Genomic DNA, 22397 nt, shown 5'->3' with positions numbered 1-22397 from the left:
CCAATTTTGGACCGCCCTCCTTATCCTTTTAATAATAATAATATATTATGCAAGTCATTGTTGAAGAAGAAAAAGAAAACTAGAAAGATTGTTTCAATTAATCATGAAAAATTATTTTAATAATTGGTTTTATATATAATTCTATTTTTATGAAAAATACAATTTGACTTAAAAAATATCGTGTACACTAGCATCTAAGTTTGCTCTTTTCACGCTTGTTTAATCGAAAAATAATAATAATTGTAAGCTAAATCTACGTTTCGGTGTATTATTTGAAAAGTAAATTTAAAATAATGCATTTTATTTGGATTAAGCAAAAAAAATTGCTTTTATGTAATAAATTACTAAAAAGCTTGATAAAGTTCTCAAATTCTGATTTTAACGACATACTAAAGGTTTTTACAATAATTAATTTTCAGTGTGAATAAATGGTGTTGTCCCTAGAAACCCAGATTCTCATATATCAATTTCAGCAATTTTTTATTCCAGAAATTGTCATATATTCAACCAAAATGTTAAATCCTCCTTACGAAGAAGTCATAGGCAATGACATCTGATTGCCGAGGCTTTCCGACAATGTAATTATATCTCCCACTCTCAATAGTTAAATTGAAAATGATTGACGTATTTTCTATAGTCCAAATGCCAAGTCTTGTTTTCCCAATTTGCTACCCATTCACAGTCCAAGTAAACGGCAGCATAACGTAAATGATCAACAGTTATATGTGTCTTCTTTGTTTTTTTTTTTATTCCCCAATTTTTATCAAATATCACTATGTCGATCAGTAACAAACGAGGTTACATAAAGAATGTGGAATCAAAGTAGTTTATTTAATGATTAACTGAAGAGTTAAAATGCAAAATCGTTTTTAATAGAGAATGCTTTTTCTAATTTTTCTCTTTTTTTTTCAGTTTTATTTTTTAATCTTTAATTAAAGTACATATGAATAATCTGAACCATAAAAGTTAATAAATTTAACATATAATTATGATCTTATATATAGTTACGAGCTAATATCTGTATATCATATTAAATTTAAAAGCGAAAGAAAAGAAAAACAATGATATTTGAATATGGGATATGAGGTAAGCTGTGACCATATACGCGACAACCAAAGAGGCAAAGAAAAATGAAACAAAAAAGTAGTTGACCGTGTGAACGAACCTAGACTCGAATAACATATGAAGAATGAAAAGGTGGTGGTTTCAAAGGTTGCGGCACTTAGTGCTTCCAATGAGAAACCCATTGAAATTAAACCAATATATTACTATTATTTTGCTCCTTACTGATTCAGTGATCCCAGTCTTCGTACGTAAGTTATTACTTAATGTCAAACTTCCATCACGTTTTTTATTCCCATCTGTTTCTAGAGGATTATAACGCCAAATACAACACCCAATTCTTAACAGTGTTAAAGTCAATTCATATTCCCATATTCACACACGTCCTAGCTGCATGTAGCTTGGTACTTTCAATTTCTTTATTAGATTTTCTTCTTTCCCGTAAAAGCAAACCCAATTCATTCATTCATTAATTGTACTAAGAGAAATGTACTATACAATTACGCAAGTTCATATATGATTAGGACAACAACAAACAATCAATCATCAGTTAAATAAATGCCATTCAGTAGTTTAACAATGTCAAGTAATTAAACTATGATGTCTTTGAACTTGTCAAATATAATGCCTAGTTTAAATTGTAAAACTAGATCATAAATCATCAGCAAGATGCTGCTGCAAGAACCATATGTTTTCATCCGTCCACAACAAGTCTGCATCACCAAAACCATTGCCGGGTTCAAATGCTTGCATGTCAATGTGAGGGGTTGACATGAAGCCCTTTTCTACACTATCTGATGACCAGCTACTACCACCCATTAAATTGTAAGATGTGCTTGTACTTGTATGAGAGAGAGAGGGAGGTTGAACATCAACCCCTGATGAGTACGATGAAACCATTGAAAACATTATGGGATTGACCCCACTTTGAGTTTGAGTGTTGCAAAGGGTGGTTTGATCAGGACCAGACCCACAAGAAGCTTGAATCCGCTCCACAAGACGTGGCATCCAAACAAAACGCACAGCGTCCCTGAACTGTTTGCTGTTTACATCACATTTGAGTTGCCTTGCTTGCTTCACCACTCTCGTCCTCCAATAGTTCTTGATCTCATTGTCTGTTCTCCCAGGTAATTGTTCTGCTATTTTAGACCACCTTCAATAAATAACATAACATACATTAAATTTAATCATATACTTATTTAATTGCAAAACTCTAATAATGCTACAATAATACTACGTACAATAATAATATAAATATACATACCGATTGCCCCAGCGAGAATGGAGATCAAGAATTAAGAGTTGTTCTTGAAGAGTGATGTTCCCACGTCGAACATTTGGACGCAAGTAGTTCAACCATCTTAGTCGACAACTTTTACCAGTTCGCTTTAGACCTGAAGTTCAAAACACGAAACACATAATTTAGTTTGGACTTTGGTCCCATTGTTAATTAATTAGTACATATATAGATATAGACATGAAAGCTTATTACCTGCAGAGCGAGCGAGGGAGTTCCAATGACCTTCGCCGTGGACGTTGACGAAATTGCTAAGAACAGAATCCTCTTCCTCTGTCCATGGACCTTTCTTTATTACAATTTCTTCTTCACTTCCATATGTTGCTGATGAATCATAATAATCCAATACACTTCTCATAACCTGAACACGCCTTGTCTCCATATTACACTCAAGTATATGAATCAGCTTGGTGAAAAATATCTTAGATCTTTCCGTTAAACATGTGATAGAGAAGGTGATTATATAGGGAGAGATAAGCTAAAGATATGACATTGGATTTAGGAGGATCAGCACTTTGAGGATTGAATATTTGTCAAAACTAAAAGATAAAGTGGGGGGCTGCGAAGATTGCCCAATAGTTGCAGTCTTGCAGAACACTGAATTGATAATTTAATTGAAGGACACATTAATTTAATTTTTCCTCAAGTTTTCGTGTCTTTTATTTTGACCTTGCCATTTAGAGTTGACCCTTTGACTTTTGACACGCATATAGAGCAAGTTTGCAAAATAATAATTATACTTTTTCATGTTTGTCAAAGGTTTTAACCTTCGGTCAGCGTTGCGATTCCAAAATCAAAATGGTTTTAGTTATCTGACTGTGTTTCAGGGTAAACTACCTCCCTTAGTTGCTATTGAAGTCAAATGAACTAATATGTAAAGAATAAAATAACTTTTATTCTTTATACAAGTTTGCTGCAATGTAACTAACTTAATTCCATATTATAATAAGAGCACAAAGAAAAACAGGAATTAGTAAATAGAGTATGAGTTTTATTTTGATGTTACGGTTAGGTGTGATTAAAATAAATTAATCTATAAAGGAACTTTTGCAATTTGCGTACATGAAATAAAATTCAAATCGATGTAATTAATAAAGAATTAAAAAGCTTAATTTTGTTTATATATTAATTATATGTACTATAAATATGTATTTATGAAGATAATATTCGATATTAAATTTTCTACTTCATAATGATCATGAAAAGCTGTGGCACATTAGATATGTTATATCTACACACACGTGATTAATGTTAATGAAAATAAGTTAATTGATTTTAAAATTCGTCGATGCTACTAATCCAAAAACCTAGGTCAATTATCCAAAATAACGATTGATCTATCTTTATTAACATTTCTTATGATCAATTGGTCGATCAAGAAATAAATAGACCAATTATCGTGATGAAAAAAAAAAGTATATATTTGTTTAAGAGAGGCGAGAGATATTTCTTTTTCGTGATTTAAGATATCTTGTCCTTCATCTTTTAAAACAGGTGATTTTCTGATTGCTTATCATATAGATAAAGGATATATGTTCGATTAAGTTTTTTTAAACAATTTTGAATTATAAATGGATTATCATAATGTAGTGCACTAATCATGACTTCAATCCATGTCTTATAGTAATGATGTTCTTTTTTCATCAAAATTGATTGAGTTCAATACAAATAAGCACTAAGTGATCTATTTGGATGAAAGTTCAAGTAAAATAGAGAAAACAGAAATTTGAAATTAAAAGGGTAAAATATTTAATTTTTAGATAAGTTAAAATAGTAAAAAATAAGAAAACCATAATTCTTTAAATCAATAAAAAATAAAAATAAATAACTAAATTATATTTAAAATAATTATAAAAATTTTAAACTATTTTAAAAATATTATTATAATATTTTTATAAAAATATGTTTATTTTCTATATTATACAAATATTTTTAATAAAATAAAGATACAATTAATAAAAATAAAACCCTACCATCCCTTCCCCCCGCCCTCACTCTCCCTTCTCTTTTCTCCCCATTTGATGCCTTTTTTGTTTTTGGTGGAATTTACCTTTCAAAACTTCTCTCCCTTCTTCCTTTTTCTCATCCAAATATATTTCATCCATTTTCCCCCCTTCATTCTAACACAATGTTAGTTGTTACTCCATAAAATATGTAGATGGATTGAAGAATTGGTTAATGCAGTCTTTATCCGAGAAAATGTCACAGTTACACTTAAGGATTAAAAAAATGCCCATGGTAAATGCTTGGTGAAGAATGAATTAGGAAAAATAATGTACTGAAGAGGATGGAGAAAGAAGTTACTGTTTATGAGATTTAGCAATTTCCACCCTTATGGCACAAAGTTTGGAAGGTAAATATCCCATGACTTTAGTCTTTCCTTGGAACTTTGTTGTAGTAAAATGCCTAGTGCCTACTAAACACGATTGTTGTGAATAGAATTATTAAGATTAATGATAGTAGGGGAGGGGAAGGTTATCTATGTAATGAGTTGGAAGAAAGGTAACACACAAGGCATTGCTTATGCTTATTTTTGCAGGAGGAGGAGGTGTTTATTGCAACCGAAGAAGGCCTTTTATTTGTTTGGGAGTTAGGCTTCAACCTTTTTTTTTATTCACAAAGGAAATATAATTAAAAGAAAAACCAAACAAAATAATAGTGAAAGTACTAAAATGACAAGACATCACATCATTGGCAAAAGGAAAACATGGGTCTTAGGTTCTTAGCTAGGGTATATTATTCTATCCAGACTTGGTCTTCCACTCTTCTAACAAGTGGGTCATCGGGTCATCTTTGCTAACGTAGGCCAGTTTACAACCTTCTCTCTTCGTGTGGGTAAACTTACGAGGCTTAATGATTAAAATAATATTTTTTTAAAAATTAATTATTGAATTAAAGTAAAAATAAAACATTTTTTATTTGAAGTAAATTTTTATCACATAGACAGTGATTTCTTATTAATTTCAGACAAAATCAAATTTTTTATTTTTAATTTAATAATTTTGCCTTAAATATAAATGAAATAAATTAAAATTTTGAATTAAATTTTTCCACCCATAACACGTGGCCCAATAAAGATATTTTGTTGCTGAGCTAGATGAAAAGTTGATTTCGTCTTACTTAGGGATGAAACATCCTATTGGGCCATGTGTTGGTAGAGCAATGGTAATTGCGCCTCCTTCTTCCCTTCTCTCCCTCCACGGTTACAATTGTATTTCCTCTATTTGTGCGAATTGGATAGTTTCTTTTTTTTTATCGTTTTAGCGTGATTTGTGAGTGAGTTTTGTCATCCATTGCAGAACCGTGTCCAGATCTACTTGGGTTGCAGGCAGTGAACGTGTTTTTGGACTAAAATTTTGAAGAGATTGAAAGAATGGTAACCTGCTACACAGTCGTTGTTAACAAATAAAATTAACCGTAGGAGGTTCCTGGAAAGACACCGCTGTTCCTCAGTTTGCCGTCAAAACCAAACAGGTTTTTTATTTTAAATATAATTATTTTGTATATTTTTTATAAATAGAGATATTTGTAATCTAATATTTTGATTAAAAATTTTAAAATTTTATATACAAAAAATTATTGATGAGAAAATTGTTATAGTAAAATTAATATTTAAAATTAAAATTTTATAACTAAATTTATTAAATTTTTAGCTTGTAGAAAAAATCTTTTAGTAAATTTTAATTAAAAATATAATCTACAAAATTTTGATAATTTTATAGAAATTAAAAAATAACCAAAATTTATAAAATTAAATATTGATAGTAATATTTAGATTAAAAATTAAGCTTTCATTTAGAATTATTATACTAATTTGAGGTATAAATTATAAAACAACTAAAAATTAATTTAAAAAAATTAAATACAATAATAAATAGTTAAAAAAATTCAGAATAGAAAATTAAAAAAAATTGTATCAAATTGTTTGATTAATTATATAAGAAATAATAATTAAAAAATAGTGTATAAAATTTATAACATAAATTTTGTGTTTGATATTAATTATCATTAAAATATGTAAATAGATATATTTATTTATGATTAAAGAACAGATTTAGATAATTAAAAAAAATTATGGTAAAAATTGAAAATATTAAAAGTTGTAATAAACTAATATATTTTTGGATGAAATTATAAAATCAATTGTACACATATAGAGAGATTTATTTAATTTTTTAAATTAACTAATAAAAATAATCAATTATAACATATTTAAAGTTAATTGCCGACAACATTAGATGTTGCAGAGAAACTAAAATTTACGTGAAAGACTAATTTATAAGTGTAAATCATCATTAAAAAATATTTATATTAAATTAATGAAAGGGAAGTAATTTAAATGTATAATTTATAAATAAATAAATAATATTTATATTAACTATATGATAATCCATCTTTTAAAAAGTTTTTTGGGAGAAAATTTTTCAAAGAAAAGGAAGGGAAGGGATTTTTTATTTAAAAATTAATAAAATTATATATTATGTAAAATAATAAATAAAAATAATATACTATATTTATATTAATTTATCATTTTATAGTTTAATTTTAAAAATATAATTAATATTGGTTAATTATGATAAAATAATAAATTTAGTTATCTAATTTAGATTATTGGAGTGATATTAATTAGTTTAGAATGAAAAAATTTATTTATATCCTATATTTATATAATTTTATTTATAGAGTGATACTAACAATATGAGATGAAATTATTTTAAATAAATAATCTCATTTTTAATGATAGTTTGAAAATTAGTTATCCAATACAAATTTTAAGAGAGATATAAATTAGTTGAGATAGATTATTTATAATTATATAATTTTTAATTATGCATGTTATGAAATTTTTTTGTATAATATATATTAAAATTTTAAATTTTGACCATGTTATATTTTATATTTTGTGTAGATGGCTTCATCTTCAGGATAGAATAGGGTCCTTCATCCTGAACAAGAGGATCCTTCATTATTGCGCTTACAGAATATTCACATGTCTGAACATATTTGGAATGGTCGGGATCATCCTATTTTAAAGGTAAGGAAGAGCCAATTTATTTCAACTGGTTTGGATGGTGTTTCAAAGGAAATCCTTCCACATTTAGAGCTTGCAGGATTTACTGGGATTGTTTACGTACGTCAGTTCCCATTAGACTTTCCGTTGATCACTGCATTAGTAGAGAGATGGAGGCCAGAGACACACATTTTCACTTACCTTCAGGCGAGTGTACGATCACTTTGCAAGATATATCTGTGTTGTTAGGTTTATGGATTGATGAAAGACCTGTGATAGCACCTATTGGAGGTAATTATGCTAATATTGTTGAGGAGAGCCTAGGGATTAGACCATCACTGATGCTTTTATTGGTAGCTTCTTGAAGACGAGTTGGTTATACCAACATTTTACCCATGTGGCGATGCATGCACAGAATCCTTTACAGATCATTTGATTTGCTAGGGCTTACATGCTGTAGTTGATTGGAGGTTTTATGTTAAGCAATGATGTTCTTATTCTCCATGGACAATCATTGTTATGGTTTAAACACTTCACATACAACTTTGTTGTTTTTAACTCAGCAACAAAATAACTCTTATGTATTTTCATTGCATGTTGTTTTAAGACATTTTTAACTTCCTCTTTAGAGTCAAATAATAAATCAACGTGTAACGGATCTCCAATAACCCATAAAATGTCATAACTAATTTTTTCTGATTCAATTTCTTGGTCTGGGTAGTCCCAATTAATATAATTGTAGTGTGAACTTATATTTCAAAAAGATATTTCACCTACAACTACATATAAACAAATATTATTCATCATTAAAAAATAAACATGATATCAATATATTTTATAAATATTACCTCCAACATTTTCTTGTTGTAAATTTAAGTCTGAATCAAAATCACTATCTACATCTGTATACGATGAGCTATCTAACGAAATATGTCCTTCATCAGTATCATCATCATCACTATTGACTTCATCTTCATAACTACATAAACCTGTACATCCTTCAAAATACATACACTTATTCAATATGTGTCATTACTAAAAATTAAAAAAAAAGTATAATTTATACCTTCTATAACATCTATATTTTCCATTTTCATAAGGTTAGGCGGTGATATTGATAAGCTTAAGTCTAACATATTTGACCCAACTCTTAAACTCTCACCAAATGCAATATTTACATATAATTCAACAACTGTTATAATACTTTGTTGTTGATATACACTAATCATACAATTAATATTTTCATCATCATATATATCCAATGCAGAGTATTGTTTAACACTTGAATCAACAATAAAACGAGAAATTATTCTAGATATAAAATAATTATTACTAAATTTTAACTTGTCATGAATCTTTTTTTTCAAATTCATAAAACTTATCCCTCTTCTTATCTTTATTATTTTTTTTTGTTACCTTCAAATGTCACACCTTCATTTTTAACAACATTTTTTTCATTCTAATAGACAATAATAATAATAATCTCACTCATCCTGCATTTTTTAAAAAATAAAATATCAATAAACAATTACAATTATACTTATTTGTATAAATAATAAAAATAAATTATTATTAAATCACACAAATATACTACTACATTTCACATCATTTTATATTACAAAAATTTTATATTTTTTATACATATTCCACATATATATAATAAATATTCACAATAAATATAACATCTATTTTTAAATATTAAACATCTATTAATATAACAAATATAACTATCCCTATTTATTTAAGTAATTAAAAAAATATTAAATTTATTAATATTAAAAATATTTAACAAAATATAATTTATAACTAACCTTATATCCAAGCCTTCCAAGTATACAGCCTTTCTTTACATCAATTTGTCTCAATTTGGATCCGCAGGAGGTAGGATTATATACTTTAAATTTGCTGAACTTTTAGTTGTAGCTGCAGTGGAATGACCAAGGGGTATAAGCACTTTCGTCTCCATGTGAGACGAATTTGAGGCGAAAAAATCTTGATCTCTATAGTTTTGTCTAAAATTAGGACGAATTCAATTATAACTGGACACGTGTTATGTTCTCACAGTTTTATCTTTATCAAAGATGAATTTAATGTATTTCGCCCCTTTGTTATACGGAATAGTGTACACATGGCAAGTTTTAAGGTATTTCGTCCCTATTTTAAACGAATTAAATAAATAAAAAATTAAAAAAATTAATTTCATCTGTATTAAATATGAAATCACTGTCTATCTAACAAAAATTTATTCCAAACAAAGAATAAGTTTTTTCTTTTACTTTAAATCACTAATTAATTTTTAAAAAAATATTATTTTAACCATTAAACCAAACTTACAGAGGTGAAGTCATTTTTCAGAACACCACATTCCTCTAAAACTTCCAAGGTAAGTCAAAGGAACTATTCCTTCTAACAGTATCACTTTCAAGCAGTCCAATTCACCCAAAAGCCAGAAAGGGGGAAAATAACATAAATCTCAAGCTATGTTTTATTCTAAGTAAGATACTGTATGATACGTAAATACAGTAATATTTTTAAAAAAGAACAAATTAATAGGGCAAAATATAGTAAATAAAAAACATTTTTTATGAATTATTTACATTTTATCAATTTTTTAATATAACTAATATTTATATTAATTTGTCATCATTATTGTACATCACTAATCTTCGATCTCTAGAAAATTTTATTAAATAAGTAATCATAATCAAATTTAAAGAAAAATATTATATTCAAGTTTGAACAATTCTTCAATATTGAAAAATATATATATTTTAAAAATTAAAGTTAATGCAAATAAAATTTGATATCAAATTAATCATATAATATGTATGGAGGTTGGATTGTTTGAGCAGCGGCAGCCATATTACTCTCGAGACATGGGATCCTAATCTACATGGAATAGTTTCTCACAAATGTAAGAAGGTGGATTAAAGTTTGAGGTTTGTAAAAGTTTTTTTAAACTGTGAGATGGATCGTAGATTATTGATTGAGGGATATTTTAATAGAAAAATCAATTAAGTATTGAAACTAAAGGCAAATAAAGATCAAACAGTGATGGGTAAAAAAAGATTAAAAAAAAGAAAACAAAATTACTAAGAAAAAGAGAAAACTCAACTTATAATGGAAAGAAAAGTTAATGAAAAAAAGAAGAAAAAGAAGAAGAAAGACCTAGAAGAGAGAACCACCCTCCTGAGGTAGAGATTTTTTTTTTTTTCATGCTAAGGATAAATTGGAAAAGGGAGTAAAGGGTGTAGAAATTTTCAAGACATAGATGCAAGATGATTTTTTATTTTATTTTTTTGTCTTTTTATTTTGGGGTTCTATGTGGGCTGGCCTGGCCCACCTAAATCTTTTTATTTTTTCGTACATCCTATATATTGTTGGGTTGGACTCCCAACTATGTGTCCAAAAGTCCAAATTTTCAAGCTCATTTTTCTACACTTAATTGAGGGGAGTGAGAAGTCAGTGGAGTGGGTGAGGGAAGCCCATTTTCGCAGCCTAGTGTGAGTATTTTCGGTGAGAGGCATCAAAAAGAGAGAAGGACAGTGAGGGAGAAAAAAAAGAAGCTCCATACTAGCTACTCCATTTCTCTGATATCCAATTAGTTCACCATTGGATCGGGCTGAAAATTTTACAGAAGATTCATAACACGGTGCTCTTTGTTCTGACCGTTCGGATGGTCGATTGGAGGTCTGAAGTTGGAGATATTGTCTTCTCACAGAAGCCATGTTTTTGGTGACTCTGCACAGACCAGCTGCTGAGAAATTGTTATTTATCCTTAGTTAACCGTTAGATTGAGCTGAAACTTTGACAGTAGTTCCCAGACGTATATTTCTTCATTCTGACCGCTGGGATCGTCGATTAGAGGTTTTGGCTGAGAGAAATCGTGTATGAACAGAAGCTCTGTTTTGTGATATTTTCTCTCTTTGGTTAGGCTTTATTGCTTGGTTGTATTAGCTGGTTGTTTGCACGAATTTGTGCAGTATTTTGAGACTCTCTTGTAACCTCATTTGATTATAGTGGAGCTTGATTGACTGGCTTGAGCCCGTGGGTTTTTACTTCTCACATTGAGAGGGTTTTTCCACGTAAATAATTCTCTGTGTCCTTGTGTTTGTTGCTGCCATTTGTTATTGTTGTTGCTCCTCACAGGTTCTTGCAAGTTTGGGGAATTGTTTCCGCTGCTCACTTTAGATAATTGTGTTCTTGTGTTTTGTTTTCCCCAACAGAGTGGTATCAGAGCTCTTTGGGCTCTGGTTTTGGGATTATTTGACTTGCTTGAATGATGGAGGCAAATACAAAAATGGTAGCTTTGAATGGTACTAATTATCATTTGTGGAAGGGCAAGATGAAAGACTTGTTGTTTGTGAAGAAATTGCATCTTCCAGTCTTTACTACTCAGAAGCCGAAAAATATGTCTGATGAAGAATGGACTTTTGAGCATCAGCAAGTATGTGATTTTATTAGGCAATTTGTAGAAGACAATGTATATAATCACATTGCTAATGAGACACATGCTAGAACTTTGTGGGAGAAGATTGAATCCTTGTATGCTTCTAAGTCAGGAAACAATAAATTGTATTTGTTGAATTGTTTGATGAATTTGAGGTACAGGGAGAGTTCTTCTATTTCAGATCACTTGAATGAATTTCAAGGGCTCCTAGATCAACTGTCTGGAATGAGTATCAACTTTGATGATGAGGTTTTGGGACTATGGCTATTGAATACTCTACCTGAGTCTTGGAAGATATTTCGGGTTTCAATTACAAACTCAGCTCCTAATGGTGTTGTTTCTTTGCAAATGGCAAAGAGTGGTGCTCTTAATGAAGAGATGAGAAGGAAGGCACAAGGTTCTTTATCTCAGTCCAAGGTATTTTTCACAGAAAATAGGGGGAGAAGTAAGAAAAAGGAACCGAAGGGTGGTAGAGAAAAGAGCAGGACTAAGTCCAAGTCAAGATACAAGAATGTGGAGTGTTATTATTGTCACAAAACAGGGCACATCCAAAAGAACTGTTTTCTTTGGAAAAAGGAGAACAAAGGCAAGAAGGGCAAGTAGAAAGAGAAGGATCATGATGATGATGATCGTGTCACTACTACTAGAGGTGATGATCTTGTTCTTCTTCGTGACTATGAGTCTGTTAATCTTGTATCTGATGAGAGCATGTGGATAGTTGATAGTGGTGCTACACTGCATGTTACACCAAGGAAGGAGTTCTTCACATCTTACACTTCTGGTGATTTTGGAGTGTTAAAGATGGGTAATGATGGTGTGTCTAAGGTGATTGGTGTTGGTGATGTTTGCTTGCAAACCAACATGGGAGTGCAGTTATTACTTAGAGGAGTCAAACATGCTCCTGATGTTCGCTTTAATCTGATATCTGTGCCTTTGCTTGATGATTGTGGTTATGACAGTCACTTTGGTTCTGGAAAGTGGAAACTTACCAAAGGTAACTTGGTTGTGGCCAGAGGGGAGAAACATTCTAAACTGTATTGGACTAAAGCTTTGCTTGCTAAAGAGAGTGTGAATGCTATGTACATGGAGTCATCTTTGTGGCACCGAAGGCTTGGTCATATCAGTGAAAAGGGGCTTAATTGCTTAGCTAAAAGGGATGCTCTTTCGGGATTAAAGAATGCAGAGTTGGAGAAATGTTCTCATTGCATGGCTGGTAAACAAACCAGAGTATCCTTCAAGAAGCATCCTCCCTCCAGGAAGTCAGAGTTACTTGAATTGGTACATTCTAATGTTTGTGGCCCATTAAAGGTAAAGTCATTTAGTGGTGCACTTTACTTTGTTACTTTTATTGATGATTGTTCCAGGAAGTTATGGGTCTATATATTGCAGAGAAAAGACCAAGTGCTTGAAAAATTCAAAGAATTTCATGCTTTGGTTGAGAGGCAGTCAGGCAAGAAACTGAAATGCATTCGTACTGACAATGGTGGTGAGTACTGTGGACCTTTTGATGTTTATTGCAGGCAGCAGGGTATTAGACATGAAAAGATTCCTCCTAAAACTCCTCAGCTGAATGGTTTAGCTGAAAGGATGAACAGGACCTTGGTTGAAAGAGTTAGGTGTATGCTTTCTAAAGCAAAATTGCCTAATCATTTTTGGGGAGAGGCTTTGCTTACTGCAGTGCATGTTATTAATCTTAGTCCTGCAGTTGCTTTGAAGACTGAGGTGCCAGACAAAATTTGGTTTGGCAAGAATGTGAGCTATGATCATTTGCGTGTCTTTGGTTGCAAGGCCTATGTTCATGTTCCAAAGGATGAAAGATCCAAGTTGGATGCGAAGACAAGGCAATGTATCTTCATTGGTTATGGTCAGGATGAATTTGGCAAGGCCTATTGAAAAGAAGATTGTTAGAAGCCGTGATGTGCAGTTCATGGAAGATCAAACCATTGAAGATATTGACAAAGTGGAAAAGACTACACCCAAGAAAGATAGTAATCTGACTGATGGTAATCCAATATGGTTGCCTGTTCATAATCTGGATCATGCTTAGACTAATTCTCAGAATGAAGAGCAACATGGTGATGTTGATGACCAGCAGGTTGGAGATGGATTAGAGGTTCCGATTGATAGTGATCAAGGGGAACATGATGATGATCTTGATGATGCACCAGAACAACCACTAGTTCCACCCAGAAGGTCTAACAGGCTGAAACAACCATCTAAAAGGTATGATCTTAAAGATTATGTGTTGTTGACTGATGATGGAGAACCTGAGTGTTTTGAAGAGGCTATTGAGAGTGAAGAAAAGAAAAAGTGACTGGATGCAATGCAGGATGAGATGAAATCCTTGCATGATAATCACACTTATGACTTGATGAAGTTGCCTAAGGGCAAGAGGGCCTTAGAGAATAAGTGGATTTTCAAGGTGAAACAAGATAGTAATTCTACATCTCCAAAGTACAAAGCCAGATTAGTAGTGAAAGGTTTCAGACAGAGAAAAGGTGTTGATTTTAATGAGATTTTCTCACCTGTGGTGAAGATGTCATCCATCAGAACAGTGCTAAGTTTAGCTGCTACTTTTGATTTGGAGGTTGAACAAATGGATGTGAAGACAGCTTTCCTTCATGGTAATTTGGAGGAAGAGATCTATATGAAGCAACCTGATGGTTTTCTTGTTAAAGGCAAGGAAGACTATGTGTGCAGGTTGAGAAAGAGTTTATATGGTTTAAAGCAAGCTCCGAGACAATGGTATAAAAGGTTTGAGTCCTTTATGCTTGATCAAGGCTACAAGAAGACTACTTCTGACCATTGTGTCTTTGTTCAGAAGTTTCCTGATGATGACTTCATTATCCTGTTATTGTATGTTGATGACATGCTTATTATTGGGAAAAATGTTTCCAGGATTGACAGGTTAAAGAAGCAACTAGGCGAGTCATTTGCCATGAAAGACATGGGAGCTGCTAAAAAGATTCTTGGTATAAGAATCACTCGTGATAGGAAAGAGAAGAAACTTTGGCTATCACAGGAGCACTACATTGAGAAGGTGTTACAAAGATTCCAAATAAAAAATGCTAAAGTTGTGAGCACTCCTCTTGCGGCTCATTTTAAGCTGAGTGTTAAACAAAGTCCTTCAAATGAAGCTGAGAAGACAGACATGAGCAGAGTTCCTTATGCATCTGCAGTGGGTAGTCTGATGTATGCAATGGTATGTACAAGACCAGATATTGCACATGCTGTTGGTACAGTCAGTAGATTTCTGTCAAATCCAGGTAGAGAGCATTGGAATGCTGTGAAATGGATTTTGAGGTATCTTCGTGGTACTAGTAGTTTGAGGCTTTGTTTTGGAGGTGATAAACCTACTTTGGTAGGTTACTCAGACTCAGATATGGTTGGAGACATTGATTCCAGGAGGTCTACTTCAGGCTATATTATTAAATTTGCAGGGGGAGCTATAGCTTGACAGTCAAGGCTGCAAAAGTGTGTAGCGTTGTCTACCACAGAGGCAGAGTTCATTGCACTTACTGAAGCGTGCAAGTAGTTGCTATGGGCGAAGAAATTCTTGCAAGAGCTTGGTTTTATGCAGGACAAATACTTGTTACTTTGTGACAATCAAAGTGCTATCCATCTTGGTAAGAATCCAACTTTACATTCTAGATCCAAACATATTGATGTAAGGTATCATTGGATACGTGATGTTTTGGATGCTAAGCTGTTGGAGTTGGCTAAATTTCATATTGATGATAATGGTGTTGATATGATGACTAAGGCACTACCAAGAGGAAAGTTTGAGTACTGTTGTGAGATCGTCGGATTGACGGTCACCTCCACATAGTTGTGAGGGGGGAGAATTGTTGGGTTGGACTCCCAACTATGTGTCCAAAAGTCCAAATTTTCAAGCTCATTTTTCTACACTTAATTGAGGGGAGTGAGAAGTCAGTGGAGTGGGTGAGGGAAGTCCATTTTCGCAGCCTAGTGTGAGTATTTTCAGTGAGAGGCATCAAAAAGAGAGAAGGGAAGTGAGGGAAAAAAAGAAGAAGCTCCAGACCAGCTACTCCATTTCTTTGATATCCGATTAGTTCACCGTTGGATCGGGCTAAAAATTTTACAGAAGATTTATAACACGGTGCTCTTTGTTCTGACCGTTCGGATGGTCGATTGGAGGTCTGAAGTTGGAGATATTGTCTTCGCACAGAAGCCATGTTTTTGGTGACTCTGCACAGACCAGCTGCTGAGAAATTGTTATTTATCCTTAGTTAACCGTTAGATTGAGCTGAAACTTTGACAGTAGTTCCCAGACGTATATTTCTTCATTCTGACCGCTGGGATCGTCGATTAGAGGTTTTGGCTGAGAGAAATCGTGTATGAACAGAAGCTCTGTTTTGTGATATTTTCTCTCTTTGGTTAGGCTTTATTGCTTGGTTGTATTAACTGGTTGTTTGCACGAATTTGTGCAGTATTTTGAGACTCTCTTGTAACCTCATTTGATTATAGTGGAGCTTGATTGACTGGCTTGAGCCCGTGGGTTTTTACTTCTCACATTGAGAGGGTTTTCCCACGTAAATAATTCTCTGTGTCCTTGTGTTTGTTGCTGCCATTTATTATTGTTGTTGCTCCTCACAGGTTCTTGCAAGTTTGGGAAATTATTTCCGCTGCTCACTTTAAATAATTGTGTTCTTGTGTTTGGTTTTCCCCAACATATATTACTAAGGCAATCTAAAACTTTTAAAAGGACAAATTCTACGTCGCCCTGTCGCTTATTTTTATAATGTTTTATGTATTAAACGAAAAAGGTATTAACTATATTTTATATTTTTATGTCATATTTTAATCTAATATTTCTTTCATAAAATATTAAAAGAATAAATAGGGGGATACTTCTCATCTACTCTGCATCTCTATTCAATTGAAACCCTTAACCGAATAAAAAAAGAATCAGCACTTTCTCAATTTGACAGAGAAGTATGAGCAATCAAACACATTTGCACTGAGATCAAAACAATCTACAACGATTAGCACGAAATCCACAAATCATTTCATCTGAGTCAACTATAGGCTGATCTCAGTACAAAAGCCATCTTTCAGTTTTACACAACTGTAGTATTTGGAATGGAAATTTTGTAGTTCGATTTCGCTTCTGTAGTCCGAATCCTGAACAACCACCATTGCATAAAAGTTAATTAATTGCCTCTACCAAATCCTGCATAAAGAAGATTGGCACGTGAAAACTCCTTATATTTTTAGTGATTCAAGTCAAATGCTTGTCCTATAGCATGTTTTGGACATTGTTTGTCTTAGAAAATTAGTTGTAATGAACTAAAATCAATTTTATTTTGAATCTCTGTTTAACTAAAAGCTCACACACGCATATATTTTTTATATACTGAGATGATAATTTCATTATAAATTTTTAAATATAAATTACTCTGCTTGAAGCATTTTATTTTTTAATGACATGACCAATGAAAAGTTCATCGTGGAAACAAATGTAATAAAAAAAAGTTCATGGAAATAAAATTAAGGAAAAAATGCGTAAGCGCGGGCCTCAGATATATGGACACGTCATTCTCTAAACGAGATTAATCAGCCAATGTCGGCAATATCTCTAGTCATCACTGGCCTTTCGCACGATAAATTCTTTTTTGAAAAATGATTATTCCTTTAAATTATTATCATTTTATATAAAAAAAATGTGATTATCTTTTAAAATAAATTTAAATATAATCATGGGACCTACACACTGGAAATAAGTCAATAACAACGATGAATAATCGATAAGCACGTGGGGTATGGTTCCGCTTCCCTCATTTATGAGTTTTACGACATATATTGCTCTAATCTAAGTAACCTTATAGCATAGCACCACGTCAACAGTATGTGTTAAAAATTCATTATTTTGGCAAATTATTTTTAAAACTATAATTCTAATCAATGTATAAAATTTCAAAAGAGAGTTTTGAAAACTAAAAGAGAAAAGAGAACACATATAAAAAATTAGAAGAAATCACTTAATTGAGCATGGGGATGGTGGTCGGCACAAAAGAGAGAGAGAACTATGCTTTCCGGTGTGTTGACAGTTGAGATTGAATTTTGAGTGATAATCTGCGGCAATGATAGGTAAAACGACAGATATTGAGGAAAAACAATACAGACAGCAGAGAGACAACGGATCAGTGGCTAACAACGTTGGGGAACTGCGCACAACTCTGAATTTATCAGAAATAATTTTAAATTCTAGAAGCAAGAATGAAGCTTTTTCCTACGCTTGAAGGCCACGCAAAATATGAGTCAATATTGCAGCCTTGTACCTTTCAACACACATTCACGTCTAAGGACACGTGCACGATCCTTTTTCTTTCTCAAATCTATACAAGCCGCCATCCATCTCTACGTTTAACTTTATATGTATATAATTCATATACTAAAAACCCATAAAATATGTTAAAACTCTTTTTTATTAACACAAATAAGATATGCATAAACCATCCAAAATATCAAACCAAATATCATGAAATGTAATCAACCCTGAGATCGGATTTAAATCCTTAATTTGGAAGTAATAAAAAAAGAATTAATTTACTAAAATAATACATTTTAAAAACGAATTATCAAAAATATCATTTTACATATTACCAATTTGGGATCATTTTACTGTTTAAGATGTTTGTGATGGTTTAAAATCAGTAAAAAAAAATTCGATTTTTACTGCCAAAAATCTCTAATAGTAGTAATTTTATGTAACAATTTTTTAATAATGAATTCAAATTTGATTTCTTAAGTGGAACACATGAATTTTTTTAGATTAACTTAAACATTATTCATTTTACAATTAAGAAAATTAATTCTCATATTTTATAATAAAAATATGTAATTTAAATAGATGTATATACACTTCTAAATCATATTTGTTTATTCAAAAACAAATATTCAATCGACAATTACTTAATAAGGTCAATTTATCCTATTACATAATATTTAACACAATAACAACTTACCTTTGAATAAGAGAAAATAAGAAATATTTTAAAGGTTAATTTAAAACTTTAACAATATTTTTAATATAAGTGTAAATACACGTAATTATAAAAAATTACATAAAATCACACAATTTAATATATTAATAATATTAAATATTAGTTTAAAAATTTATTATTATGCAATAGATTGGCACGTGAAAACTGCTTATATTTAATATATTAATAATATTAAATATTAATGATAAGGCAGTTTAATTAGATGATTTCTGAAATAAAAATTCAGTAACATGTAAGTGTTATCTTCTCTTTATTTTTGTTTATGGTAAAAAATGATAATTTGTAAACAAATAATTCAAGAGTAATTTAAGGAGTGAATTTAGATTCTCTTAAATTCTTTTACGTGTATTATTAACGTGATGCTCAAATTAGCGTTGTAAAGTAGATGATTAAACAGGAATAGCAAATGATAATTTTACAAAACTAAATCACACTGTTTACAGTAAAAAATGATAGTTTGTGAATAAATCATTCAAGAGCAATCTAAGAACTGAATTTAAGTTTTTTTGAGTTCTCTTAAGTTTATTGTTAAACGTAATGCCTAGATTGACATTGTAAACGTAGTATTTAAGATGGAATAGTAGATCACAATTATGCAAAATTGAATTGAAAGCAAAGTTTTACACAATCGTATTGAACAAAAATAAAATTACAAGAACGAAACATAGCAGAAATTGGAAATAAAGAATATGAATGTAAATTTGCAGAAAAGTAAACATGCGACCCCTCATAGTGAACAACAACCGTGAAACTCCAGGTAACTGGTGTTTGGCGCGGAACAGAATTTTAGTATGCAGAGACTTTTATGTGCAATGTCTGAGTGCAAAAAGTCATCCCCGATGATATAAAGCTTTATAGTATTTATAGGCAAATAAACCACCCTCGATCTCCTCTTTTCACGGGCATTTCTCAGCAACTATTTTTCATACGTGCTTGCCTTCAATCATTGTTACCCATTATCCACAATTGCTTATAATCGTGCTGTCAGTTGAGGCTTTTCCATAACTGCTATCGCCCATGATCTTTCTTCATGTCTTGAACCTTCCACTAATGGTAACCGTTGATAATTGTTTTGACCATTATAACTCTTTCGATATCACTTTTTGAGCTCTATTATGTCTCTTGTAAACTTAGAATATTTTTCTTTAAGTTCATTCTTTTCAAGCAATTTCTAGGGAAAATCTTTGAGCTCATATAATCTTTTTGATTTAAAATAATTTCTTCCTCAGTTTTGACTTTTTGACCAATTCTCGGAGAAATATGAGAGCTCATTCAGTGTTATGGACTTAAAATATTTTTCCAGTGATTTCTTTTTTTTTTTTCGAGCAATTTTGAGGAAAATCTGGGAATTCATTCAGTTTTGTGGACTTAGAATATTTTTCCTGTTAGTTCCTATTTTTTGACCAATTCTAGGTATCAAAGACTTGAAAATCCTCATAAACTCATCAAAAGACCATTTTTCCTGTTAGTTTCCTCATCAAATATCATGTCTTATGTGAACTTAGAATATTTTTTCTTAAGTTCCTTTTTCTCGAGCAATTTTTGAGAAAATTTTGTGAGCTCATTTAGTCTTGTTGACTTAAAATAATTTTTTCCTCAGTTTCTACTTTTCAACCAATTATGGGAGAAATCTGATAGCTCTTTTAGTCTTGTGGACTTAGAATAATTTATCTCTTAGTTTCTACTTTCTAACCAATTCTGAGAGAAATCTGATACCTCATTAGTCTCGTGGACTTACAATATTTTCCTTGTCAATGTCTGTTTTTCAACCAAAAATAGGTCTCTTCATGTTTTGTCAAAACTGCTCAAAATATAGCCTTCTTGAAGAAGGATGAGGCTGTTTTCATAATTCCTCAAAAATGCAATTTTTAAGCATGGAAAGACTCTTCTCTAACCCCTCGAAAACTCCTCGAAAAGTAGATACTTCAACAGAATTTTAGAACTTAGAAAATTTTTCTTTCCCCCAAACCAATTTATAAATTTTAATATTTTAAATTTTTTTTATGGGTAGGAAAATTTTCACAAGATTCAGATTTTAGACTTTTCCTTCAATTTTTTGTTCTGTTCAAGATGAATTCTCGAAATTAATCGATGAGTTATCATAAATGCAATCGAGCCAATTTTCCTATCTATCGATCTCTAAGACCAAAATTTCTTATCCTGTGCATGAGATCACTTCGACTACTAGCAAATCCTAAGGCTTTATCAAGAGCTACTCCATTTATGTTGCCTCGGAGGCTGCCTTCCTACTTTTGGCCAAGCAAGCCAAATTTTCCATGTTCTCAATAGCCAAATCTGATTCATTGGCCTTTAGGACCTTAGCGGCTTAAAGAGCCACTTTTATTTTGTTTTTAGCCACATAGGCCAAAATTTGAGCCAAAAGGGTCAATCCTTCATGTTGCAATTCAAACTTTTCTTGGCCTCTGATACTTCATTCTGAAGGCTGTAAAAACCCATTGAAGGATCTAGTCAAATTTCATAGGGCGCTTGTAAATTGACATTCTTGGTAAAATAGAGGCCGCTCACATCTGTCATGCTAAGTGGTGAAATGTTAGCAATGACTTTGTCAAACGTCTTGGTATCAAGGCTGCTAACATTAACTTCAGACTTAAAATAACTATGATATTCGTCAACATACTCTAAGATCTCATCGTTGTTCCACAAGCACAACTTCTGATGGAGTGATAAAGGTATCACTCTAACTCCATGGATTCATTCTCTTTCAAGCAATAAATTGTAGCTTGCCTTGGAAGCTATTATCACAAAAATAGTTGCTCGGGACATGGTCTTAAATTGACAATTAGTACCCCTTTAGAACCCAAGGTCTTCCCCTCATAGTCTGTTAAAATCATGTTATGGGGCAATAGGTCCTCTTTTGTCTTTCTGATCTTTTTTAGCAAGAAATTAGGCATGAGATTGATTGCTGCCCAGAGTCAACGAGGACCTTATTCACTCAAAATTTTTCATTTATTTGATTTGCCACATATAATGGCTTCACATGACTCGGGACTAGAAAATCCTTAGAAACTCCTCAAAAAAGTCTTCAATGTTGTGGATTTAAAATAATTTTCTTTTCAGTCCTATTTTTTAATAAAAAATGAGTCTTCATATTCTGTCAAGACTACTCGAAATATGATTTTCTTAAAGAAGGATGAAGCTCTTTTCATGATTTCTTAAAAATGAAATTTTTCAGCATGGAAAGACTCTTCTTTAAACCCTCTAAAACTCCTGGAAAAGTAGATCTTTCAACATAATTTTAGAACTTACAAAATTTTTCTTTCCCCCTAACAATTTCACAAAAAATAAATGTAATGTTCAATATTACATTCAACCCAAAAACAAGTGAATAAAATAATAAAAGGTGGCGTTAAAAATTAAAAAGAAGAGGTGAAAGTAGGCAAATCTTTGATCATTTCCAATTAAAAACGATCGTCACAATACAAACTTTTGACATATTAGCAGCCACATATGCAAACATGTGTGAACAGAGAAAGGATTCATAAGTAATTTAAACTAATGGTGAGAAAACAATCGGTGGATGAAATTAGA

General features: G+C 31.5%; 1 protein-coding gene across 1 annotated transcript; it reads right to left on the bottom strand.

The window, feature by feature from the left end:
* Positions 1-1713: 1713 nt before the first annotated feature.
* LOC113873784 (transcription factor MYB78-like) lies at positions 1714-2741 on the bottom strand. Its single transcript, XM_027512098.1, has 3 exons — positions 2555-2741; positions 2327-2456; positions 1714-2215 (listed from the first exon to the last, which is right to left on the bottom strand). The coding sequence occupies exons 1-3, from the start codon at positions 2739-2741 to the stop codon at positions 1714-1716; spliced, it is 819 nt and encodes a 272-aa protein (XP_027367899.1).
* Between the last annotated feature and the right edge of the window lie 19656 nt (positions 2742-22397).

Source organism: Abrus precatorius, unplaced genomic scaffold, assembly GCF_003935025.1.
Source record: "Abrus precatorius isolate BTA unplaced genomic scaffold, Abrus_2018 Scaffold7, whole genome shotgun sequence".
Classification (NCBI taxonomy): Eukaryota; Viridiplantae; Streptophyta; class Magnoliopsida; order Fabales; family Fabaceae; genus Abrus; species Abrus precatorius.
This window is presented reverse-complemented; position numbering and strand designations above follow the sequence as displayed.